This window comes from Mustela nivalis, assembly GCF_964662115.1.
Source record: "Mustela nivalis genome assembly, chromosome: 20".
NCBI lineage: Eukaryota > Metazoa > Chordata > Mammalia > Carnivora > Mustelidae > Mustela > Mustela nivalis.
The window spans coordinates 23,610,619-23,636,855 of record NC_139039.1 but is presented as its reverse complement, the minus strand read 5'-3'; the positions used below and the strand labels follow the sequence as shown (position 1 = coordinate 23,636,855).

The following is a 26,237-nucleotide window of genomic DNA, read 5'->3' as shown; positions in this document are numbered from 1 at the left end:
CTTGACGAAGAGGCTTAGATTCTCCCAAGTCTGGAAGGCCAGCCATGGTCTCACTGCTAGGATTTGGAATGGCTGAGCTAGACCTACCATCTTGGTCCTACTTTGACCCTGAGGTAGATTCCACCGAGAGGGGCAGTTGCCATTAATTCCCTTTTGGATACGTGACGAGGCACCTCATGCCGCCCTGCTTTTTCTACGGACACACAGTGCGTCCACTGGCTCCTGGGGTGATGAGCTATCTATGTATAGGTCTGTCTTCCATTTCTGTCCTCGGGATGTGTTCTTGGGGGATTAGTACCACCAACCACAAGCTTTTACCCTCCACGTTTCTCTCTCTCTCTCTCCACTATCTTCTTCACTCCTTCATGTGCATGAGGGTACACCCCCATGCACACGTGCACACACTCACTTGGAAACGGCAGGCGCTTACGTATATGTTTGTTGAATTAAAGCATGGAGGCTTCATGAGACTACCAGCCATCCCACTCCGTGGAGAGAGCTCTAAGGTGTACTATGTGGGTATGTCCTGATTGGGCACATTCCTGAGAAGGAACTCTTGTGTTTCTGTAGTCGTAATGGGTAGTGTTAACACGTCTCACCGTTTCAACATTCTTTGCATGTGTGTGTGTGTCTGTGTGTTTCTTCTGCTTTTCTCTTAAACTCGCTTTAGCATGTTAGTTTTCGACATGTGCTAACATGACGACCTCTCTCACTCCAGTGGAAATATTTCTTCCAAGTAGGCAATTTTGGAGTCGAGACTTCCATCGTAAAGTCGCAGTCACCAACATATATCTATTGGAAAGATGAGTACTGCAAAGTCTAGAGCGTATGTTGTGTCAGTCTGTGGTGTGTTCTTCTGGGAAACTTCTGATAGCTCAGACTTTAAAACAGCAAATTGCTTAGTTTGGATTGGGGTAGGATGTGGCAAAAGAGGGCTTTCTTACTCTGCAGATTTTCCCCTTTTTATGGTTCTGTCTTTATCATGTGCCAGTTATTCAATGGGAATGCACTTCAAAATGGGCATTCCTAGATCAACAAAAAGTATATGCCTTGTTACTAGAATTTGGGCCCTTAGAATGAAAGATTTCATTCTGCTTATGAACGCTTATGCTTTCTCCTGCTTATGGCTCCTGTTTATGGCTCTACACCCTAGACCATGCTTGCTTTCCCCACCCTCCCTTTGTCATAGCTATTAAACATCAGTCTAGAGACCGTCTAGAACCACACTGGTCATGAAAAGTGAAGAAGCCGTCAGTCTGCTTCTCATCGTTAATCAAGGTGGCTTGCTTCCGGTCTATTCCTAAACAGTTACCTTTCAATCCCATGAATCCTTACTCGCTTTTACCTCATAGAAAGAATATTGAACTATTTACCCATCATACCTTTTGTGACTGTATCTAGCCCTGAAGCTGAGAGAGTGGATCTGAAGGGAGGTAGAGTTAGTTCAAGCTCAAGTTCCTGGAGACCAGAATGTAATGTCTTCTTTAATATTAAATCAAAAGATATCATTAGACTATTTGTTTTGTCGGTAAGAATTCACTAGTGAAAAAAGACACATTTTCCAAACTTTTTGTATCTGCAGTAAAGACGGACCTGAGTGAGCTGAGGACAAGGTCACTCCAGAGTGTATCATAATAGTTTGTGTAAATTTCTTGGAAGCTTGTCAGGGTTAGTGGTTAAAGTTAGTTTTCTACTATTTGGGTTTTGTGACAAAAAAAAAAGTTTTAAATTTCATTTAAAATGGGGGGTGCACCTGGGTGGCGCAGTCGGTTAAGTGTCCAACTCTTGGTTTCAGCTCAGGTCCTAACCTCAGGGTCATGAGACGGAGCCCTGCGTTGGGCCCTGCGCTCAGCGGGGAGTCTGCTTGAGGTTCTCTCTTTTCCCCTTCCGTCTTCCCCTCCCCCACTTCTCCCATGCATTAGCGCACTCTCCCTCTTTCTCAAATAAAGAAATCTTTCTAAAAAATTTTATAAGAAAAACAAACATAATTGGAATATATTACTTTGTTGAATTTAAAAAACTGATGTGTCTAAATTTTAGCTTTACAAAGTGTCATCTTTATGTCACTGTTCACGTCACTTCTTCAGGCTTGTACCCCATGTCACACCCCTCAGAGCACATCTGTTATCCCATCTGTCCATGTGGGCAATTCAGCTGAACAGTGAGTCTACTCAGTGGAAGGAAAAAAATCCATGAAAGCAGTTGTTTGGTTGGTGCTTGGCTTGGAGGGACAAACCGCACGTGTCAGGACAGATCCATGCACGCCGCCGAGAGGTGACCTGTGGGGAATAGCCGGGAGGCACAGAGGTCAGCTAAATGATCACCACAAATGGTCATCAGAAGACTCTCATGCTGTAAATGGTTCCTTTCAAATAGGTGAACCTAATGCCCCATGGAGATCATTTTCCTCTTCGATTTAGGGTAACGTTAAAATTCAGTGCCACAATTTAACACACATCCCTGACGCCAGGTTCCCTCAGTCCAGCAGATTAGAAAGTGCTCTGTGGAACCGAAGCTGTTGGCACCAGCAACAGGTAAGAGGTCTGGCCACACAGTGAATTTAGGTGTGAATTCACATGAAGGTCAGTATTCGTGTTTTTATAGCTAGCAGACCAGAAATATAGCCAGGTTAATGAAAGAACGGTAGTCCGCTTCTTTTCCTCAGTAGTTATGCCAAGGGGTTTTGTTTCGTTTTGTTTTGTTTTTTAAGATTTTATTTATTTATTGAAAAGAGAGAGCACACACGAGCAGGGTCAGGGGGCAGAGGGAAAGGGACAAGCCCACTCCCCGCTGAGCAGGGAGCCCAACGCAGGGCTCGATCCCAGTTCCCCGGGCTCATGACCTGAGCTGAAGGCAGCCATTGAACCCACTGAGCCACCCAGACACCCTGCCCCCCAAGAGGATTTTTTAAATGTATGCATTAGTTCAGTCATTGACTTGATAGATACTTGTAGAATCCAGACCTCGTGCTGGATACGATTTTAGATGTTGAATGTAGAGCAGTGACAAAAAAGGCCCAGTTCCTTCTCTCCGATTCCAGTGGGGAGAGATGGACAAGGAGAAAGATAAAGGGCTAAAGTAAAACAGCCAGTGTGTCGGATGGCAGTGAATGCTATGAAGAATCAAGCCAGGAAGTGGGCGGGAAGGGCTGGGCGGATCTGTCAAGAGGAGAGACCGTCAGTCCACACAGATCAGACATCAGTCGGGAATGACAGCCTGACCTTCCCTGAGCATTTGCTCCTCGACTTGGGCTGTTACCTGAGACTCCGTAAGAAGAAAAGGCGGCCCTTTTTCAGGGCCTTTTTCAGAGACTCCCTGGCTGAAAATAGTGTGTTCTGACTGTCAAACAGGCCCTCAGAGCGCTTGATCCTATATTGGCGGGTTTGGTCTAATAGATTCCATTTGGTGTTTTGCTCTAACAGGGATGAGGCCCACCTCATCCCCCACCCCTGTGGAGACACACTGAGTCATGGGATCTGTTCTGGGAGATTGATTAGTGAAGGAGGAAGAAGATATCCCAAAGGAAAAGATAGTCATTTCTAAGAATATCTGTGGCCTGAGCCCTTACAATATCACCAAAGTGAAGCTTTACCTTAGCTTAAACTATTCCCTTTAAACTGAATTTTAAAATATATTTTATCACTTTAGTAAAGTCAGTACGTGTCTCTGAATAACAATTCACTTGATGGGGAAAGATATGACAGGAAAAGTCAGAGTCATCAGATAACCTCTAAATGAGCTCCCACCTTTGAAATTTTGAGGATATTTTTCTATATCTTATCAGAAATTCCTATCCATACTTTTTTTTTTTTTTAATTTTTAAGAAGATTTTATTTATTCACACAGAGAGAGCACAAGCAGGGGGAGTGGCAGGCAGAGGCAGAGGGAGAAGCAGGCTGCCTGCCGAGCGTAGAGCTGGATATGGGGCTGCATCCCAGGACCCTGGGATCATGAGCTGAGCCAAAGGCAGACACTTAACTGACTGAGCCATGCAGTCTCCCCTTTTATCCATATTTAAAATGTCATAAACCTCAATAGGACACATTCTTACACTTAATATATCTTGAAGTCTTTCAAATCAGAGGTTCTGATTTGAATCAGAATCTCATTTTTGTTAATGCTGCGTATTTTGTCATTGTGCAAAGCGGTTAAACCCCTCTCTTAAACAATGCACGGTTAGGTGATCTTCATTACCAGTCTCCGGTAAGATCCTGTGACACACCTTAAGATAATTTGGTGAGCATATCTGTAAGATAAATTCTTAGAAGAAGTGGAATCGGTATGTCAAAACAGACACATTTTAAATAGACATTTCCAAATTTTCTTATAAAATGTCCATTTACACTTCCATCAACAGCATGGGAAAGGGCTTCAAACTAATTGTTAATCTTACTGTTAATTTGGAAGAAGACCCCTAAATGATACTGTGTTCTCACAGGAGATGGGGAGCCCAGGAGTCCAGGGCCGCACTGGGGCGGTGGGCATGGAATGTTTGCTATGTGCCTGTTTCCAAACTGAGACCTCCTCTTTTGCATGTAAATTGCATTCACGTCTCCATGATTGTTTCTTGGGATGATTAAGTGTTCTGGAGAGACTCCTCACCAATGCCACATCTCCCTGCCAGTTGTAAAATGTTAATAACATGCTTCCATTTTCAGACCACGTTTACCTTCTTGAGAAAGCAAGCGTTCTTTTTGAAGGGATACTTGACTGCTTTTTTTTTTTTTTTTTAACATTTAGAGTTGAGTCTTTCTGATTATGGGACCGAAGAGTTTGCACAGTTTTTCCCTGGAGGAAAAGCTACATGTGAGGCTAGACCATTCCCTCTGCCACCCACTTCATGTATCAAGGGCCAGGAAGAGAGGCTTTAGTAGAAACCATCAAGAGTGCCATTTCTGCATGCCATGGGCAAGGGGCCCGCATAGATGGCTTTCTCTGAATGAGGCCATGGGCTGTAGGAGAGGTTTGATCCATCTGCTTTTTGCCCTGTGCCTTGCATTTAGTAGGTGCTCAGGAAACATTGAATGAACAGGTACATCTCTACAGCCATTTCCAGCTGAACAGTCCATATCCTCATTAAAAAAAAAAAAATCTCCATGGAACACTCCCAAGTTTTTCAAATAAAAGAAAATTCCATTTGCTTCACCTTACCTGCAGTTGGAGAATAGCCAGACCCAAAAGCTAAGAATTTGGAGCTTGGGTGCTCCTGGCCCTGAGTCTGCGCTCGGCCTCCACAGTTGTCCTGGGCAGCTGCTGTCAGAAGGCAGAGCTGTGCACCGAGGAAGACAGACGGGCTCATTCACACAGCTCAAAACTGGACTGACCACTTCCTCCTTAAGCCTGCCTCTCATTTTGGCTGAAGAGAACAATGAAGGTACCTATTAAAACCCAGCAAGAAGAGAGGACTCTATAATAAAAGAAAACATCCCAGTACTACGTTTGAACTTCTGGCCTCCCTTTCTGCCTTGGCTTTAAGCTGTTTATCCCAACCACTAAAATCCTGATTTTTTTCTCTGCTTTCTAAATACAATGGCACCAAACTCGTATTCCTTCCCCTTGGTCTTTTTAGGATCCCTCCCGGTGTCCCGTATGTGATATGTAACTTTTCCACCAGAAACACTTTTTTCTTCCCTGAAATGCGCACCCTATAGAGATACAGACATGTTCTACTCTATAGTTGGCTACTGGCTTTATACATAGAGTTAGAAATGGGAAGAAGAACTTTTGGAGCTCTTTGGCCCAATTAGTATGAAAAGTCATTTCAAAACCTACCGGTGATGTAACTATGATAAAGGCAAACTTCCCAGAAAAGTATTTTCCATTTTCACCTCTTTTTACACTCTTCGCTGTAAGCCAGAATTTGGAAACAGGGTGATCTAGCACCAGCATAAAACCAGGATATATTTGAATTCTTCTCATTGCTGTTGAAGCTGAGTCCTGAGAATGTGGGCTTTGGCCAAAGTTTTTTCAGGAGTTTAGGGTTGGGTTTTTTTTTCCTTTTTTTTTTTTTAGGCACATTTTCCTGAACCAGTGTTTTGCCTGTGATTTCTGTATCTATTTTAGGTATCAAGGCATATCTGTCCCCTCTTTTTTCTGGCTCTCCTGAACGCAGAGTGTGGTAGCTGTTGCAAATACAGTGGATGGACCCTGGCAAAACATAGGGGTTAGAACACCAACCCCCGCACAGTCAAAAATCCACATATAACTTCTGCCTCCCCAGAAATGTTAACTAGTAATAAGCCTACTGTTGACCAGAAGCCTGATAACGTGAAGAGTCAACTCAAACGTATGTTGTATGTTGTAGGTATTATATACTGCATTCTTACAGTACAGGAAGCTGGAGAAAGGAAAAGAAAATACATGTACAGTACAGTACTGTATTTGTTAAAAAAAAGAAAACACATATAAGTGGACCCATTCATTCTGACCCCATGTTGCTCAAGGGTCTGCTGCAGTAAGAACGTAGCTGCTATGTTGCCTACAGCCACGTTCATGAGGAGGGTCCCCTGTGAGAGACTGAAGAAATTGGTGGAATCAGAGTGGGTCTTTAGGGGTGCCCTCTGGCCCCATAGCAAATAGGTACTGCTTGTTTCATGGTGGAGGAATTGCAGTTTCATTGAGAAGGGCCTCACGTTGACATCTCTTTCGGAGTAGCCCCAGGATACCACCAGCTGAGCTGTTATGTGGACCTGGGTGCCCGGGGCTCTCAGAGTGAAGGATGGGCTTCTCACTCGTTGTGGTTCCAAAGCTGGAGGAAAACTTCCAGAAACCGGAAGGAAGGGAAGGAAGAAGGGAAGGTAGGAAGGGAGAAAGAAAGAAAGAGGGAGGGGGGAGGAAGAGAAAAGAAAGAAAGAAGAAAGAGAGAAAGAAGAAAGAAAAGAAAAGACCTTAAGAAGGATGCCTCTTGTTAGAAGGTGGTTGTGCCTGTTATAGAATTAGGCAATTTTTTTTTTAACCTCAAAATCACCATATGTGTACAAAATCCCCAATTATATGGGTGAGGTGCACATTTCGGGTAAGCCTTACTTCCCTGGATGAGGTTTGGGTGACGGCAGCCCTGCCCTGCTGGGGACGTGTGTGGTCAGGGGTCACTCAGAGGCAGTGCCATTCACTAGTACATGCTTTGTTGGGTGACAGACACATAACATCTAAGAACCAAAGAAAAATGAACCGTTCTCCACCTCATACCCAGTCCTCCTTCCAGATTTACCTATCGATCTGATCAAAGCCACACAGGAGAGCAAGGGAACACCCAGAGGGTAAGGGAGAAAATCACTTCCTTCCCACTGCCTGAACACACAAGTTATTTTTGGTGTGGAAGCAGAACTTCTCGATTCTCTTTGGTAATCTAGGGAATAAGAAGTGTTACAGATTTTATTTTATTTTATTTTTTTACGATTCCTGCTATCCCTACAGATTGAAAAGTTGACCCCAGGGGCAGCTGAGGGAGCTAGAGATAGAGAAAACTTGGAAGGGAGAGAGCCCTCTGTCTAGCGGTATTTTATTTCCAGGGCAGCTTTGAGACAAAATGCTTGTTGGGAGGGGTTGAAAATGGAGCAAGTGGCCAAAATTATAGACTATTCCCTGCTGGAAGGGACCTCCACTGTGAGGCCATTCAGTCAGTTTTTAAATGAGGGAACTCAGTCCAATGAGGGCAACAGTGAGTTCGGGGCTGGTCCTGCTGTCCGCCCTCAGACTGGAGTCAAGGCAGAAAAGGCGGTGGTGGGGGTGTCCCGGAGAGCTGTACAGGGAGGCAAGGATGGGGAAATAGCACAGGCCTTAAAGAGGCAGCGAGCCCAGAAGTTGATTTGTCAGACACATCCCGGCCAGCAGGACTGGGGACCAGGAGGAGTCCTCTCCATAGGCAGGCTGTCCCTGTCCCTGGAGACACGGATTCAAGCATTGACCGGAGACTCCGATCACATGCTCCCTGCCTCCCCACATCCGCCTACCCCCGCGTCTGTTGATAACAAATGGAGAATCTGACACTTAGACCCATTCTGCTGTCCAGAAAGCAGAAAGGGCAGAAGATGGACCTGTTTTCTTCCTGGCTGCCCTCCTGCTCATCACCTGGGAACCTGATGGCTTAGGCTTAGTGTCCTTTGAGAGCCACATATGTGAGGGGTCTTGCTCTTCCATTCTTCAGCCCAGGAGCTAGCGAGGGATCCTCCCCCGGCTCTCTCGGCCTCTGCTAGAGGGAGGAAGTGAGTGCCTTCTGCTGCCTTCACTGCTGGCTGCACCCTTGAGAGGAGAAATTTCTGAGAGTGTGGGGTAGGGGACACACGGAACCCAGGGATTCAGGACCTGCTGAGATCAACTGCGCTCAGGGGCTCGGGTCCTCTGGCTGCCCGGCTCTCGCTCGCCCCACTTCTGGCTGTGAGGGGAGGTACACGGTGTGTAGAATTGACTGGCCTGACCACGTGCCACGGCTGCTTAGTTTATCGCCAACCTGGCCTCCTGCAAGGGTATAAATCAGTCACGCAGCCTTGCTGGCCCGGGGCCCCACCTGTCATTAGCAACGCAGGGTGAGGTGGGAAGGAAAACTGACTGTGATCTTGATAAGCCACTGGGCAGCCTGAGTGCTTGCCTTGTGCAGATGTGGGAGCGTGAGAAGCACTGTGCTTTCCCTGGGGTCTGGGAGGAGAGACAGCAGAGCCAGGGAAGGTGCTGATGTGGAGCCTGATGGCCTCGCTGTGCTGTGTGGGCTTCTCTCCCCATGAGCCTGTTGGTTCCTGGCTCCCTGTGTTCTTCAAGCTGCCTGCATCTACCTTACCCTGCAGTGAGCTTTGCATCCGGGGTTGTCCCAGGCAGGAGGCCCCCACGGCTGGCTCCCTGACGGTGCTGTTATTGGCGAAGCTGCAGCATCAGTGTCAGTGCCTGCGCTGCCCAGGGCCAGGGGAGCCCCGAGGATGTGCGTGTGCCCCTTGCTCCGAGAGGGACTCTCTTCCTATGGAGTGTCCCGAGTAAGGAGACCCCGTGTTGATCGGAAGGGCCTGGCACCTGTGCTTGTCCCTCGGGGCCCCTTCTGTCCCCACTTTGGTTGGAGAAAGCAGAGGGAGACTCAGCGTGGGCAGAGAAAGTTGTTGACACTGCGGGAGCAGCCCTGGAAAGATGGTGCGCGTCGACGCAGAGCTCCTAGTTTGCTTCCTTGGGGGCCTTTCCCTGCGCGCCGGGGCCCACATGTTTGTCGCAGCTCTTGCGAACCGGTCCTGCTGCTGAGGTGGGGAGAGAGAGGTGCAGAGGGACACCGCGTGCCCTGCCCTTAGGATGACACGGCTTGGGGAACTCCAGCAGGGGCACATGTCCCCGTGCCGTGTCCTTGAATGTAAGACCCGGATTGCTCCCACGTTTTAACCTTCGGGATCCTGGGAGGCATTTTACGACCTGTGAATACAGTGAGTGCTTCTGTTACTGCCCTCAAAGCTGCTATCAGGAGAGTGGGGACATCTTCCAGTCGGTTCTGAGAGTGAAGGAAAGGAGGACTATTTCAGTTTGCCCCTTTCCGTGCCCAGTGGCAATGCCTTTTTTCCTGCCTGTTTTTACCTGAACTCTTGTTTCATTGGGAAAACTCCATTGTCTACGCTGATATGAAGAGTGAAGTCCAGTTTTCGTCCTGTCTAGACTGGCCCTCCAGCTCCTCATGATGCTTCTGAACATCCCCATGCTTTGGGGGTGGGCAAAGGGGCTGAGGCCGTGATGGAGTCCCCCACCCTGCCCCCCATCAGGGTCAGCATCCTGTGTGCCCCACTCTGGGAACTGGGAGTCTAGGAAAGACTCGCTTTCCCTTGAGATCTGTTTCGTCATTTATCAAATCACGTACCTCCACCTTCTAAGATATTTCTGGGTCCACCCTGCCCCTCAAGGCACCAAGGTGTTTGTCAAAACTCGTAGAAGTACACACCAAAAAGGGAGAATTTTGCTGTAGGTAAATTTACCCTCTAATAACCTGACTTAAAAAAAAAAAAAAAAAGTCCATTCAAAGCAAGCATTAAGGTTTGCTGTTGTCATCACTGCTTGCAAAATGTTGGAAACAACCTAAGTGTCCATCATGAGGGGATCGGTTAGCTAAATTATGATACTTGCATAGGATGATATATTATGGGTCACTGTTAAAAAGAATTAGGGTAGATCTGTACATCTGGTGTGAAATACCTTCTTTGAGTAAATGTGTGCTGTGCATTTGTTTGGGTCATTTGGCAGATCTCCGGAAGGATCCCTGGAGGTTGCCAGCAGTGGTTTCCTCTGATGAGGGAGCCTGGGTACTAAGGGACAGGTGAGGGGGAAGACTCCACTGGCACTGTATACCTTTCTTGCATTGTGAATTTTGTTCGGTGTGCATCTGTTGTCTCTAAGAAATAGGTACAAATAAAATAAATTGCTTTGACTGGCGGGCCCCCTCACTGAGTGTCATTGGCCTCTAGCCTGATCGTTGCTGTTTCTCTGTTTCAGGCCCTTCGTCTGAGCCGGCGCACTCACCCACCAGCAGTGGGAAGAAGCTCTTTGCTCCTGTTCCCTTCCCTTCAGGCTCCACTGAGGATGTGTCCCCCAGCGGCCCCCTCCAGCCCCCGCCTCTCCCCCAGAAGAAGTTAGTGAGCCGGGCCGCCTCTTCCCCTGATGGCTTCTTCTGGACCCAAGGGTCCCCCAAGCCAAGAACGGCAAGTCCCAAGCTGAACCTCAGCCACTCAGAAACCAATGTCTGTGCTCACGAAGATCCCCACTTCAGCTACTCCTCAAGCCCTGGGAGCCGCCATCATCCAATCTTCTCCTCTTCTGAGCCCCTGGAGAAAACATTCAGAAGCAACGGCCACTGGGTGCCAGCGCCAGGGCTGGCGGGGAGCAAGAGCAGCTGCGGGAGCCCCAGCCTCCGGTGCAGAGGGGTCCCCTCGGCCACCTCCTCCCAGCTGAGCGCGTCCAGCCAGCCGTCTGCCAGCAGCTCCCAGCTCCACTTCCACAGCCTGCTGAGCAGCATCAGCAGCAAGGAGGGCACCTATGCCAAGCTCGGGGGGCTCTACGCCCAGTCCCTGGTCCGCCTTGCGGCCAAGTGCGAGGACCTCTTCATGGGCGGCCAGAAAAAGGAGCTGCACTTCAATGAGAATAACTGGTCGCTCTTCAAACTGACCTGTAACAAGCCCTGTTGTGACTCGGGGGATGCCATCTACTACTGTGCCACCTGCTCTGAGGACCCCGGCAGCACCTATGCTGTGAAAGTAGGTACCAACCCACGCCCCTCCTTCCATTCTGCACTGCAGCCACGGCTGCGACAGGGCTGCAGCTCGGGCGAGTCCTCTCACAGTCCAGGCCGCCGGAGCAGGCTCAAAGCCAGAGTTCTTGCTAACACGGAGTGCTCGCTGATTTCTCGCTCAGCCTGGCCCGGGGCACTGTGTGGGAAGATTTGTAGTGTGAACGTGGCATTCCTCCTCTGCGTTTGGGAGTGAGCCCATGTGGTCTAGTTGGATTAGGGAGACAAGTTGTCTTTTTAAGGCAGCAGAGAGTTCATTGGATTCACTTATTCATCAGATTTTTACGGAGTGCCAGTCGTGTGCCAGGTGTTTTGTAAAGGTCTAAGTAGACAGAGGGGAACATAAGGTTCCTCTGGAGCTTGTAATTCAGGAAGGGAGACAGCCACTGAAGATACTGTTCTGCACGTGTTAGAGCTGGAGAGAGCCAAGCCTAAGCACCATCTTGAGCAATAAGAGTAATTGTATCGATTAAGCATTCGCTCAGCAACAAGCCTCTCGGGTGTATTCACTCCATGACTGCACAGCGTCACAATGCAAATAGGCTTTACAGATGGGGGATGGGAGGCACAAAATGATTAAGTAATATGCCCACAGCTAGCCAGCAGCTGAGGTGGCTGCGAATCATACTTTGTTTTGCCTGCAACACCTCTGCTACCGTCCTGTCAGTTAAGAAAAAGGAAGTTCCGAGAAGTTAAGAGACTAGCCCAAGGTAACACAGCTCTTGAATCTTTGCCACCGGATCAGGGCTGTTGCGAAGGGGAAAGAGAGCACAAGCGGGGGAGCAGCAAGGAAAGGGAAGGGGAGAAGCAGGCTCCCCGCTGAGCAGAAAGCCCGATGCAGGACTCCATCCCAGGACCCTGGGTTCAACCTGAACAGAAGGCAGATGCTTCACTGACTGAGCCACCCAGGTGCCCCATGGTTTTTGTATTTCTTTCTTTCTTTTTTTTTTTTCTTAAGATTTTATTTATTTATTTAACAGAGATCACGAGCAGACAGAGAGGCAGGCAGAGAGAGAAGGGGAAGCAGGCTCCCTGCTGAGCAGAGAACCTCCTCCCCCCACCTTCCATGCAGGGCTCGATCCCAGGACCCTGAGATCATTACCTGAGCTGAAGGCAGAGGCTTAACCCACTGAGCCACCCAGGTGGCTTTGTATTTCTGAGAGCTGGGATATCTGGGCCCTCCTATAGTAATGCAGTTAGCCCCATTCTCTGAAGGACAATGCATAACACCCCCTTTCCCAGAGGAGGTGAAAAACAAGCCTTCCTCCTTATCTCATTAGAAATGTAAGCCATAAGGAGACAGAAGATAGGCCCCGCCCTCTGAGGAAGGCCGTGCCCCGGGTGTCTGATCTGACTTTGCCAGAGACTCGGCAGCTCAAGGACTATCTCGGTCATGTACCAGAAGGAAATTCGGAGAACAGCTTCAAATATTCAGAGTCTAGGGAACAACGGCATCAATTTGCAAGCACGCCGGGCTGGGTAATTGTGGGGTGGGGGCTTTTGGAACATCCTTTCCCACGTGCAGCTGTTCTACTTCATTAACGCCGCAGTCTAGACGGAACTCAGTCATCTGGACGCGGGGGGCCGGAGCGGGCCCCCTCCTGTGCCGCTGCCTCCCTGTCCACAGCTCACTTCATCTGTGGCTGGGAAGCAGGAGCCTGGTGCCGAGTCCCCATGAGCAAAAGCAGGCTTGCACCTGCTCCCACGAGACGCCGGGCCCCCTGTTTGTGGGCTCAGCGCCCTGCAGCAGCAAGGAGATTAAAGCCAGCTCTCAGAGCCCTGCTCCGGGAATATGCGGTAGGGGAAAAAGAAAAAAAAAAAATCATCAGCTGTGTGCGAGTTTCTGGAGCTGCTTTATTCCTCAGTCAGCTTCAACTCCGGTTCGGTAATTAGGGACCTGTGTTAAGTCAGCTGGGCCTTCTTTATTTAACAAACGTGACTTCGCCCAGATTTTTAACCGCGAATCGGGCTGTGGCTCCGAAGTTAAAAGCGAGACTTGGCTCAGCAGAACGTTTGAAATTGGAGCTGAACCAAAGGTTTGTGTGGTCTTGCACCAAAACCCAAGCATAAACTCCCTGAAGATGAGGTGGGGGGGGTGGAGGGTGGGGAGGAAGCCTCCCCGCCCCCGCGCCCCTTCCTTTTCCCACCCCCACCGTGCAGTGCTATGAAAGCCATCTCGGGGGATGCCCGCCCAGGGCCCCCCACCTTTGCACTGTGCTGACGCCTCGCCGATGTGGGCAGCGACGAAGCCAAGGGTCCTAGCAGCAGCCCAGCTCACGGATTGTGAAATGCATCCAGCCCCTTAGCCATTTACCCTGCTCCTTCATTTACATGTCTGTGCAAGCTGTCTGCCTGTTTGCTGGGCCCCACCGGCCTTTGATAGCCTTGAGAAAAGGGCTCCTTGGAAACAGTTCCCAGGCCCTGGCCAGCTGCACCCTCCAGGTTTGTACAGTAACCCCCCATCCAGCTCTGGGTTGCCTCACCCTGTGGCTCCAGCCAGACCTGCAGAGCAATCACCATGACAACCTTTTCCAGTGAGCGATCACCTCGGGCCAGGCATTGTGCTGGGAGCCACACCTGCCTTGTGTCACGGACCGCTCACTGTGGCCCCCCGGGGAAAAGGGACCCATCATGGCCCTGAGTGCAGAGGAGAAACCAGACTGAGACACACCAGGTCGGTCCTCATTACTTGTGGATTCTGTATTTTTGCATCCACTCTCTAGAATTTATTTATAACCCTAAACCCTTTTCTGTGGTGGCTGCATGCGCAGAGTAGGGGGAGATTTGAGTGACCCAATGGATGAATTCCTGGCCCGGGTGTGACAAGGCAAGGTCCTGGCTTCCTGTCTCAGTGCCCACCTGTTAACTAGGGGTCCTTGCTGTGGTCTCTCGATGGCCTTGTTCCTCCCACGTCTGTGTTTTGGGTTGATGATTTCACTGTTGAAAATGACCAAGCTAGGCGCTGCAGTCCTGTCTGGAGTTCCTGGGTGCCAGAGGGCTGTGGTGTGGGCCCTGGGAGAGTGTTAGAGAAGCTTCGTTTGGGACTGAGTTAGGTGCTTTTTGCCGTGAGTTCTCGGTTAGTGAATCAGCACTACCAGATGCTAAAGAGTCTTTAAACGGAAACACCCACAAAATGAGGTTCCGTACTGGCGAGTTGGCAAAAATCCCATGACCGGACGCTTGTCAGAACTTTGCCTTCTGTTTCGCTTCAGAGCACTGGGTCGGTGTTCACTGGAATGGTGTTTGTGGCTACTTGAATCACTGCCAGTGTTTGCAGAGCTCGGAGGTGAGCCCAGGTCTTTTTCACTCCCGCCGCCGGAACACAGCTCACTTGTACAGTCTTGGGCAAATCATTTCACCCCTCTGAGCCTCTGTTTCCTCTTCCGAAGCAGCATCTGCCTCCTCTTTCCTCTTCAGGTTGTCTGAGATGTAATGAGACACTGTGTGAGAAATGCTTGGCGGGCACAGAGCCTCACACATGCGAGCATGAGGCTGCTGTCTAGTGGCCGAGAAGCTCTCACAGGAGAGTGACCTCGACAGGTCCGTGCACTGTAGTTGGGATCAAGATGTGAGACCACTTTTTGAGAACTGTAAATTCCCTTTCATTTTTTGTGTTTTGTGGGAGTTTTTTTTTGGGGGGGGGAGAGTTTTAAAAATGTATTTATCTGAGAGGAAGAGAGAGAGAAAAGCAGTGGGGAGGGGCAGAGGGAGAGGGACAAGGGGCTCAATCCCAGGACCCCGGCATCATGACCTGAGCCGACGGCAGATGTTCCAGCAACTGAGCCACGCGGTGCCCCCCTGCTTAATAATGTTTCAGAAGACTTCCATTTAAAAACTAAATACAGTTAGGTGGGCTAAAATGAAGGTGTTCCAGAACCATTTCTGTTAGTGTAACAGGAAGCAGTGTCTGAGAGAAAAACGTGCTGCTGTTTGATTTCCGTTTTACTTCTGTGAGAGAGAGAGGACGGCCTGAGGGCGTCCCCTGCCTCCTTCCCTCCCATGACCGTTTCTAAAAGTTTCCTCAGAGGCTGGACTCTGTTACGCTGAGAAGGTGTGGACAGCCGCAGTCCCAGTAAGTCTCTGGGAGAAGATGCTTGCAGCAGGACTCCTGAAGGTGTCCCTCCCCCTTAAGCAGGTGGCGCTTCACAGACACTCCTGTGATCCCTCGTGTGCGGCAACGCAGCAGCCCAAGGGGCTATCCTGGGTCGTCTGCAGGACCATACGTTACAGGTAGAGGCGAGGGGCCTCTCTCTGTGAGCCTGCACACCAATCGTCACCCTTGCCATAAAGCGCGGCCAAGGCTGCAGCGTATCCTTTGGGACCGCAGACCATCTTCTGCCCCTTTCGTGTCATTACAGGACATTGAGGCCTGAACAAGGGCTATGATGTCTGGCTCGAGACCCTCCGGTTGTGGCAGCCGGAGGAGAATGAGCGTTGCCCGAGACGCTCGGGTGGCTGGTGCTGTCATCAGTATTGGACGATGTTTGAGAGGCAGGGGAGAGGCGCTCGTGGGGTTCCCCAGAGGAGCTCAAGATCACCTGCTTGTTTATTCCTACCTTCAGTTTCGAGGGTGCCTTGGGCATGTTGGCATCCCTAACCCTGGAGAGCTTTCTGTTTTCCTTGGGCTCTGAGACTCAGCCTCAGAGGCTATAGCGTGCAGCTTCCGTAGAGCCGTAGAGCAGTGCCAATAAAATCGGCTGGCCCGCAGGCCATGGCAGCTCGCAGGCCTGGCATATTTACCTGGCTAGAGAAACCGGGGAAGCCCGAGGGACCTGGGCCACATCCTCGGGGGGATCTGCTTCTGTCTCTGAGATTCCCTAAGAAGGGAGTACCGCCATGGTCAGACATACTCGCAGTCAGGTAGCTGCCATCGGGCGCGAGGGATGGGGAGTCAGGCTCACAGCCTCACATGGTCCTGTCTGGCTTCCTGAGAACTTGTCCAGGTCACACTGTGAGCAGACAGATGTCTTCCTACTGAGGAACCCCACTCCTGCTGGGTTGTTTATGAATTTCATGTTTAATTTTTTTTCAAGAGATTTATTTAGTTTAGAGAGAGGATGAGCAAGCAGGGGAAGAGGTGGGTGCGGGGGAGGGTGAGCCGAGGGGAGAGGAAGCATTGCAAGCAGACTCCCTGCTGAGCACGGAGCCCAACTTGGGGCTAGATCCCAGAACCCTGAGATCACATCCTGAGCTGAAATTAAGAGTCACCCACTTAACGGATTGAGCCACCCAGGCGCCCCTGTGTTTAACTTCTAAAGAGATTGCCAAACTGTGTTCCAAAGTGATGGCACCATTTTCCACTCCATCCTCAATGCATGAGGGCTCCCATTTCTCTACATCCTTACAGACATTTGTTACTTTCTGTCATTCTTATTGTAGACGTTCTAGCAGGCGTCAACTAGAAGCTCACTGTGGATTTGATTTGCATCTCCCTAAAGAATACTGATACTGAGCATCTTCTAAATGCCTGTGGCCATTTATACATGTCTTTGGTAAAATGCCCATTAATATCTTTTGCTCCCTTTTGATTGGGTAGCTTATCAACTAATTGTTGAGCTGTCAGAGTTTTTTGTTCAGTTTTACCAAGGAAATCATTTATCAGCTATATATTTTGTAAGTGTTTTCTCCAGCCTGAGACTTCTCTTTTCCTTTCCTTAATGGTATCTCTAGAAGCACAAAAGAAGAATTTTGATCATTATCTACTTTTTTTCTTTTGTGGACCATGCTTTTGGTGTGGTATCTGACAACTCTTTGCCCAGCCCAGAGTATCAAAGATCCCTGTGTTTTCTTTGAAAATGCGCATTTTGAGCTCATACGCCTAAGTCATCGTGATCCATTGCATGTACAGAGTAAGGGTTTCAGTTCACCTTTTTGCAAAACGATCCCCCAAATGTCCCAACACCATTTGTTGAACAGGATGATGGAGTCCCCTCCTGACCTGACTTTGCCTTTTCCTTGCAGATCTGCAAAACCCCTGAGCCCAAGACAGCCTCCTACTGCAGCCCTTCTGTGCCCGTGCATTTCAACATCCAGCAGGACTGTGGCCACTTTGTCGCCTCCGTGCCCTCCAGCATGCTCACCAGTCCGGATGCACTCAAGGACCCTCTGCCTGCACCGCCCTCACACCCCCCTGCCCAGGAGCAGGACTGCGTGGTGGTCATCACCCCAGAGGTGCCCCACCAGACCGCCTCTGACTTTGTGCGGAACTCGGCCACCAGCCATCAGTCGGAACCCGAGGCTTACGAGAGGCGCGTGTGCTTCCTGCTTCTGCAGCTCTGCAACGGGCTGGAGCATCTGAAGGAGCACGGCATCATCCACCGGGACCTGTGCCTGGAGAACCTGCTGCTGGTGCATTGCTCCCCGCAGGCCTCCCCCGGCCCCGCCACGGCCACCCCCACGCCCCCTGTCTCCGCAGCCACCTCCAGTGCCCCCGCCCCCGCCGCAACCCCTTCCCCTGCTGCCGCTCCCTCCCCTTGCCCGGCTGCCGCTGCCCCCATCAGTGGCACTCCCAGCCTCTCGGTGGCCCCCGCCTGCCAGGACGGGCCCCGTGAGAAGTGCTTGCCCCGGCTCATCATCAGCAACTTCCTGAAGGCCAAGCAGAAGCCAGGTGGCAGCGCCAACCTGCAGCAGAAAAAGAGCCAGGCCCGGCTGGCGCCCGAGATCGTGTCTGCCTCCCAGTACCGCAAGTTCGACGAGTTCCAGACCGGCATCCTCATTTACGAGCTGCTGCACCAGCCCAACCCCTTCGAGGTGCGCGCGCAGCTGCGGGAGCAGGACTACCGGCAGGAAGACCTGCCCCCGCTGCCCGCCCTGTCCCTCTACTCGCCAGGCCTGCAGCAGCTCGCGCACCTGCTGCTGGAGGCCGACCCCATCAAGCGCATCCGCATCGGCGAGGCCAAGCGGGTGCTGCAGTGCCTGCTGTGGGGGCCGCGGCGGGAGCTGGTGGAGCCGCCGGGCGCGTCGGAGGAGCTGCTGTGCGCCACGCTGCACAACTGGATCGACATGAAGCGCGCGCTGATGATGATGAAGTTTGCCGAGAGGGCGGTGGACCGCAGGCGCGGCGTGGAGCTGGAGGACTGGCTGTGCTGCCAGTATCTGGCGTCCGCCGAGCCGGGGGCCCTCCTACAGTCGCTGAAGCTCCTGCAGCTTCTGTGAGCGCAGCCCCCAGCCCCGCCCTTGGGCTGCCCACTTCCCTGACCCCAGACCACCCTCCCCCAACGCCCCACCTTGCCTTGGACACACCTGCCTGCCCCCCAGGAAATGGTACCGACGACTGTCAGACTTGGATGTAATATATATATAAAATACCTAAATCCGAAAGACAGCGGCTGTCATTCATTGCCCACTCTGGCCTCTCCGTTTCCCCCCAGTTTCCTCCTACAATTATGGCCACTTCTGGCTCAGCACCAGGGCCTGGGGACGGTTCTGCCAACAGAGCAGAGCCTGTACTCTGGCTCGGCTGCCTCATCATGGGATCGCTTCACTCTCTAATCAAATGGCTATTAAAAAAAAATAATAACAAAAAACATTTTGAAAAAAATGGGGAATGGAGTCATTAGCAAAGCTCTTTTATTGCCAAGGGCACCGGTGCATTAATATCTTGGTGGGTTACATTGCATCTAAGCCTCTGAGCAGTGGCTTCAAGACCACTTGAGGTGTCCATATCTCACACTTCTACTGAGATACAGAGGCAGGCCACTCTGCTGTGGCAGGCCACATGCCCCCAGGCGTGTGGGCACCACTTAACCTTCCCTGCTCCCCTCCTCACCCAGCAGTCTCTTGGAAAGAATCCGGACTCAGCTGTGAGCCCAGCAGAGGTCCAGAACTCAACCCCACTGCTCCAGATCTGTTTCCACTGTGCTAAAGGTTGCCCTTTGTATGGATCAGAGCCCTGGCTGAATTGGAATCCACTCCAGATGGTTCAAGTGAAGAAACTCTAACGGGGCCACTTAGAAAGGCATGGGCAGGGTTAAGAGCAAAAAGGAAAAGATGAGGCAGAAGCAGGGGCTGAGGTGGGTGAACTAGCTATTCACCCTCCCTTTCCGACCTGTCATCCCCAGGTCAAGCCCAAGGTGGGGAGGGGGTCACGGATGGAGTTGGTGGGAATGGCCTCCGCCAGGAAGGGAACGGGAAGGCTGGGCTGGGGACACGGGGCAGGCAGCATGCTGCCTCTTCCCTTGACTGTGATAGAGAACAGAGGTGCCAGAATAAAACAGAGGTGTCCCTGCTGCCAGACTTCCAGATAGCAGTCTCCCTGCTGTCCTAAGCTCCACTCAGTTTCCATCTATAAAACTCCTGTTTTCAACACGCTTACTGGCCCCCACTCCCTACTGCAGTCAATATTTGTCACTGTGCCTTTAAAGCACATGGAGAAAATTAGAAAGCTTCGGATCTTTCCTCCACAAACTAGACACACAAAATGTTACTAATTACTCATTTGAAGGGAGAAAGCCCCAAGACCCTCGGATTTCTACCTAAAGGGTAATCTTCCACCTTGCGAGCTAATTAATTTCTTAAAACCTTGTTAATAACTATGGACAGTTGTAAAACAAATGCAAAGATCTTAACGGATGTCCTAGAAATCTGGGGATGTGGTTAGCAACCAGGACAGGGAAATCTCACAGGTCCTCTTCTGCATGTTAATTTCACTCCTTTCGGACTACAGGTAAGTATGCCCCCATTTCCCTGTGACAGTCATGAAGACAGTACCTGTACACTTGTCGGCTGTCGCCTGAGCATTGAGGAAAGAACTGAATAGGCCAGGTTCCAACTCTATTTAGACAACAGAAAAGAGCCTTCGGATATGAAAATCATTCTTCTTCATAGGACCTATCTGTTTTGGAGGCAATATTTTGTCAGTGGTTTATTCCTGGGAATTTTCCAGGCACACCCTCCGCCCTTCATTTGCTGTCTTTGCTTTCTCGTCTTTTCTCACTTCAAGGAAATAAACAGTGGGGAGGGAAGAAGCAAACATTCTGCCAAGGGAATGCAGTGCCTCTTGGAAACGCACGTCTTAGAAGGCACATTTGGAATCTCTGAGTCAATGACATCTTTTGGATATGCCACCCACTTCAGGAAAAAATTTTTGACATCGTGGAAAAGGTTTTAAAACCAAAATGAATCCAAAGGTAAAGCTGAGAAGTAATTATCGTGATAAAGTCCAATTGAGAAGAATGGTAACAAAGATCGAACCTACTTCTGAGCTGTCAGCCAACCCAGAAAAAGCAGAAAACAGCTGCTTGCGGAATTCTTTGTGGGATGGTAGGAGGCAGTTTAGTTCGTCATGAGGAACAGGCCTTTTCCCAATGTGTGGTGCTGAAGGGAATTTGTCAAGGGTTTCCTTGTTTAAAGACATTGGATAATGTCCCCGATAGCAGGGATGTTTTTTGGTTTTTGGTTTTTTTTAAAGACATTTTCCCAGACAGGGCAATTTCTTATATTCACTATTGGCAAAATCCGAGTGGGTAACATAGTCCCCCCGCCCATTTCCATCAGGGAGCACTATACAGGATACTTGCCACCCTTCGTCTCCATGGGTTGTTGACCTTTTCCATAAAAACTGCACATTTCCCGTTGGGCAAATAGCATTAATCACTCTGAATTCAAGGCTCAACGTAATTGGGTTTTGGAGTTTTGCTTTTTTTTTTTTTTTTTTTTTTTTTTTTTATTTACTTGACAGACAGAGATCACAAGTAGGCAGAGAGGGAGTCAGAGAGAGGAGGAAGCAGGCTCCCTGCCGAGCAGAGAGCCCGATGCGGGGCTCGATCCCAGGACCCTGGGATCATGACCTGAGCCGAAGGCAGAGGCCTTAACCCACTGAGCCACCCAGGCGCCCCTTGGAGTTTTGCTTTATCTTTTTATTTTTTTGCCTCAAAATACACCTGCAATGCACAACTTTATCTCCCAGAAAGCTCAAGCGCTAAGTAGATGAATTCCAGAAACAATATTTTGTTCCCTAGGGCTGAAGTTCAGAAACAAGCAGGGACTTCGGTATGAGGCCAGGCTCCTAACCCTTGGCTCTTCTACGCTCCTGGCATCTGTACACTCATTGCCTCCTTTTTGCTTGGCTTAAGACCCAGCTACTGGTATTTAAATCTCCAGATTTTTGTTTTTTCTCTCCAGCTCTGAGTCAGGTCGCCCCCATATCCTGTTCTCATTTGTAATCTTGGTTGTTAATGGAGCCTTTCCCGTTTTCATGCCAAAATGTGGAATCTTTTTTCTTTTCCTCCGTTCTTTCCCGTAGGCCTTACGAAGCCACACATCTGAATTATTCTATCTTTGCCAGAAGCAAGATACGCACTTCAGGTGATTACTTATTTATCGTAACACGTGGCTCAGATCTAATAAGGCAGGGCTCTGGGGAGCTGCAGTTACCAGTCTGTGTAATACTTCCTGGTTTTCCAGAGCTCGGGGCTGGAGAGATCTCTTTTGTAATATGCTCTTGCACACAAACAATTAAAATGATCTGGAAGAAGGAAGACATATGTTACTTTAATGACTTCTCTGAAATCCCTTCTTTAAATATACAGCCAATAAATGAGACAGGCCTTTCCCACTCTGCTGACTATCTATAAATCTTTGAAGATCTCAGGATAAGCTTATTAATCTCATTAAAAGTAGTAGATTTGTCATATAAAACCTGCTTGGCATACTTAATAGAGGGCGATGTGAATAGAATTGATTCATTAGAAACCAAAATTTAACCCGACTGATGTCATTGCTAAAAAATAGAAGACAAGAATTAAATGACTGGGGAAAGTACCATGGGGCGAATATTTGTTAAGAACAATGACTCCTCTCTTCTCCAGTGCTGATTAATGCGGGTTAAGGGACAGCCAAGGAGACCTACTGCAGACTAAAGATGTTCTGGAAGGACTCACGCTCTGGAAGGTTATTTAGAAGGTAGCCAGATGGGTTCTGGGGCCTCAGGAAAGGAGTCCAAATTAACCTAAAAATGATATCATTTATTTAGGGAGAACTGGGATCTGGCCAGTTCTGGTCCATGGTCCATTTGGAACCTTCCTGAGAACTGGTTGCTCAGTCTTCTCTGATCCACATCTTTTCCTCCCAGAGCTCAACGACACCTGTTCCAGCTCTCTGGAGTGGGGAAGGCAAAGTCGAGTTTATTCGGAAGCTTTCTGCAGGGCCACAAACCACCTTGGTATTGAATATACCAGTGGGAATTTGAACATACAGTGTTAGCACACGTTATAAAATGCTGGGTTCACATATTTGTAGATCCTTTCCTAGAAATGAGTATGGCTATTTCAAAAACAAACAAACAAACAACAAACAAAACAAACAAAAAGCAACAACAAAAACCACTGTCCTGAACAGTGAAAACTTAGATGTTCTGTATTAGGACTTCTTGAAGGTTATTCTTCAGATTTCTGACTTACTGCCTTAGCAGGGATAATCGGGCATGGAGACAGATGGACAGAATGCAGCATGGACGTGTAAGGAGGGAAGAGAAGACAGGAAATAAGAAAGCAAGATTCAGAGACAAACCACCTGCTTTACTACTTGCCTGGAACCAGCCCAGATAACTTCCCACAACCCCAGAAGGGGATTCATGAGTCTCAGTCTGTTCAAACTACTGCAAAACAAACAAACAAACAAACAAAAAACCAACAAAACACACACACACACACATAGACTGGGTGACTTTTAAACAACAGAAATTGATTTGTCATGCTTCTGGAAGCTGGGAAGACCAAAATCAAGGTGCCAATAGATCTGGGTCTGGTGAGGATCCACTTCCCAGTCATAGGTGGCCATATTCTTGCTGTGTCTTGGTTTGGTGGAAAGAGCAAAGGAGCTCTCAGGGGTTTCTTTTTTAAGGGCTCTAATCCCACTGATTGATTAGGTTTTCACCCTCATGACCTAACCATGCCCCAAAGACCCCACCACCTAATCCATCCCCTTGAGAATTAGATTTCTATGTATGAATTTTGGGGGAATGAATATTCAGTCTAGGGTAGCACTTTTATCAGCCCTTTCCTGGAATTATCTGGACATGTGTATGTCTATTCTATTCTCAAAGATCACCAGGGATGTGGAGGCTCTACGGAACACAAGGTGGTATAGAGTTCAATTTCACTTTGTAACAGATTCCTTAAAAAGTCAGAAAGGCTTTAAGAATTTGCCTTTTACTTATGTCCTTTCTTTACTATTCTCATCACCATGATGATGGGGACAATTTTCTATTTTCCCAATGAAATAACAGAGATTTCCTCTCCCCTACCCCTCAGTTTTACTTGTTTCATATCTTTTGAGTATACAAAAATCACATATCACTAAAAGCCAAAATTACCCAAAAAGATATACTCAGAGAAGTATCTCTCCCCCAAGCCCTGTCCCCTTCTTCCACCCTTTTCCCTGGCTTCCACCTATCAGCAGTAGTAACCAAACTCACTCATTTCTTCTTTATCTTTCTTGTGTTTCTTTTGCACAAATGAGTAGATAGAAGATGATTTCTTCTTTCTTACATAAATGTTAGCATGCCAGAGAGAAGGGCACTTTGCTTTTCTCTCTTAGCAGTGTCTCAACTAAAAGTTTTTTTTAAGATTTATTAATTTATGGGGCACCTGGGTGGCTCAGGGGGTTAAGCCTCTGCCTTCAGTTCAGGACATGATTCAGGGTCTTGGAATCAAACCCCGAATCGGGCTCTCTGCTCAGCGGAGGGCCTGCTCCCCCCCACACACACACACTCTCTCTGCCCGCCTCTCTGCCTACTTGTGATCTCTATCAAATAAATAAATAAAATCTTTTAAAAAAAAGATTTATTAATTTATTTTAGAGGGTAGGGGTGGAGGCAGAGGGAGCTGGAGAGAGATACCGAGAATCCTTGAGCAGACTCCCCACTGAGTGTGGAGCCCAATACAGGGCTTGATCCCAGGACTCTGAGATCATGACCTGAGCCAAAATCAAGAGGTGGCTGCTTTACCCACAGAGCCACCAAGGTGCCCCTCAACAAGAACTTTAAAGCAGGGAGGTCACTTGATCTCTTGCTTAACTCAGAGAATTAACATAGTTTCATCACCCACCAAGATGGTAAAATCAACATTTGTGCTGTTTGGGGAGCATGAATTCATCAATATTTTAATGATCCCTTACTGGTATTACCCCTTGGTTCTCAGAACAACCCATTTTATTGTATTTGGGAGATATGGACTGCTTTTCCTCCCAGATGGAAACCCTGAGACGTCCCAAACTGCAGTCAGCAGCAGCCATTCATCTCACGTTCTTACTCCTCTCTGGAGTGACTCTGCTAGTCCTTGCACTTGGAACCTAACACTTCTTTGATAAATTCTGCGTTGATCCCTTAGGCCAAACCCAACCTAGAGACATTGGCCAGGTCTTCAAGGAAAATACCTCCAGGATAATCTCCCAGAAAGTCCGCGAAGTAGAAACAGATTATGGGACTCCCTGAGGCTTGGCTTTTCCGGGGTCCCAGTGTGGTCCTCTCTTTGCCTGACTTCAGAGCCTTGCAATGTAAACAACAAGGACTCCACTCATGGAAATCGGTTCTGGAACTTGGGGTTAACTCGTACACAAAAGAAGCCTGATGCTGTTGGTCTTGGCAGAGTCCGACATGAGTCATGTGCTCCTTTAAGGACCCGATGAAAGATGGGTAGAATGAAGGAACTTGCGGGGTGTTTTGTCCCATGGAAAGGTTTCTTGTGATGGCAAGGTTGGGGGGAGGGCCGTGGGGGCTGCGAGCCCCATTCTGGGCAAGGAAGGCACGCAAGGGTGCAGCGTAGGGAGTGCCTTCCTTGGCAAGGGCCGACTGCACCCCTGCAGCTGGGCTCAGCAGCCTCATCCAGCTCCGAATCACGCGTTTGATAGCAGCCCTCACGCTGCATCCAGGCTCGGCATGCGCCAGCCGCTGCTCCCTAGCTCCTCCCTGGACACCCCTCTTTGTTTCAACTCTGGAAAGGCAGCAGCCCACTGGAGAAAGCACTGGAATGAAGAAAACCAAGGGCGCTGTTACATGGGGACTGCAGCTGTGGTAGGATAACCATTTCTAAACAACACACAGCCCACAAGGGTTCCTGAAAAGACTTTCACGTGGGCACACACCAGTGTCTGGGAGCGGCTCTCCCGGAGCAGGTTGCCAGAAGGCTGGGATTATCTCCTTCCTGGGACAAGCTTTGTCAGGTCCAGAATTTCTCCTTGGTGATACCTCTAAAGTTACAGTGAAGGGAAAGAAAGGTGGCAGACACTTGATATTCCTGGAATGATGGTATTAAGAGCATGCCCCAAACCCTCAGAACGCCTGTGGCTTGGCTCTGCTGTGTGTCTGAAAATGGACACCGTGTTGTTTAGCAAACAAAAACTGGCCTGTAATCCAGGTCCTTTGTCTAGTTTTGACTCCCTACCTGTCCAGTTTTCCCAACACCACTGGATTTTTTTTTCCCATTGGATATTTTTGCTAGCTTTCTTGAAGATTACTTGACCATATGGTTGTGGGTTCATTTCTAAGTTTTCCATTCTGTTCTGTCTGGTTTTGCATCTGTACCATACTGTTTTGACTCTTGCAGCTTTGTAATAGAGCTTGAAGTGTGGAATTGTGATGCCTCCAGCTTTGCTTTGCTTTTTCAAGATTGCTCTGGCTCCTTGGGGTCTTTTGTGATTCCAAACAAATTTTAAGATCGCTTGTTCTAGCTCTGTAAAAAAATGCTGGTGGTATTTTGATAGGGATGCCTTAAATGTATAGATTGCTTTGGGTAGTACAGAGATTTTAACAATATTTGTTCTTCCAATCCATGACCATGGAATGTTCTTCCATTTCTTTGTGTCGTCTTCAATTTCTTTCATCAGTGTTTTATAGTTTTCAGAGTACAGATTTTTCGCATTTTTGGTTAGGTTTATTCCTAGGTATCTTACAGGTTTTGGTGCAGTTGTAAATGGGGTCTATTTCACTTTCTGCTGCTTTATTATGGATATATAGAAATGCAACCGATTTCTGTAGGTTGATTTTGTATCCTGTGACTTT

General features: G+C 48.9%; 1 protein-coding gene across 1 annotated transcript in view; it reads left to right on the top strand.

Moving 5' to 3' along the window:
- The window catches only part of PRAG1 (PEAK1 related, kinase-activating pseudokinase 1), a 46,741-nt gene extending 28,182 nt beyond the window's left edge, over positions 1–18,559 (top strand). Inside the window, exons 5-6 of the mRNA XM_082715637.1 lie at positions 10,450–11,207; positions 17,201–18,559. Coding sequence (XP_082571763.1) covers positions 10,450–11,207; positions 17,201–18,394 — 1,952 coding nt within the window. The 3' untranslated portion in view covers positions 18,395–18,559. The remainder of the gene's footprint in view (positions 1–10,449; positions 11,208–17,200) is intronic.
- The last annotated feature ends 7,678 nt before the right edge of the window (positions 18,560–26,237 follow it).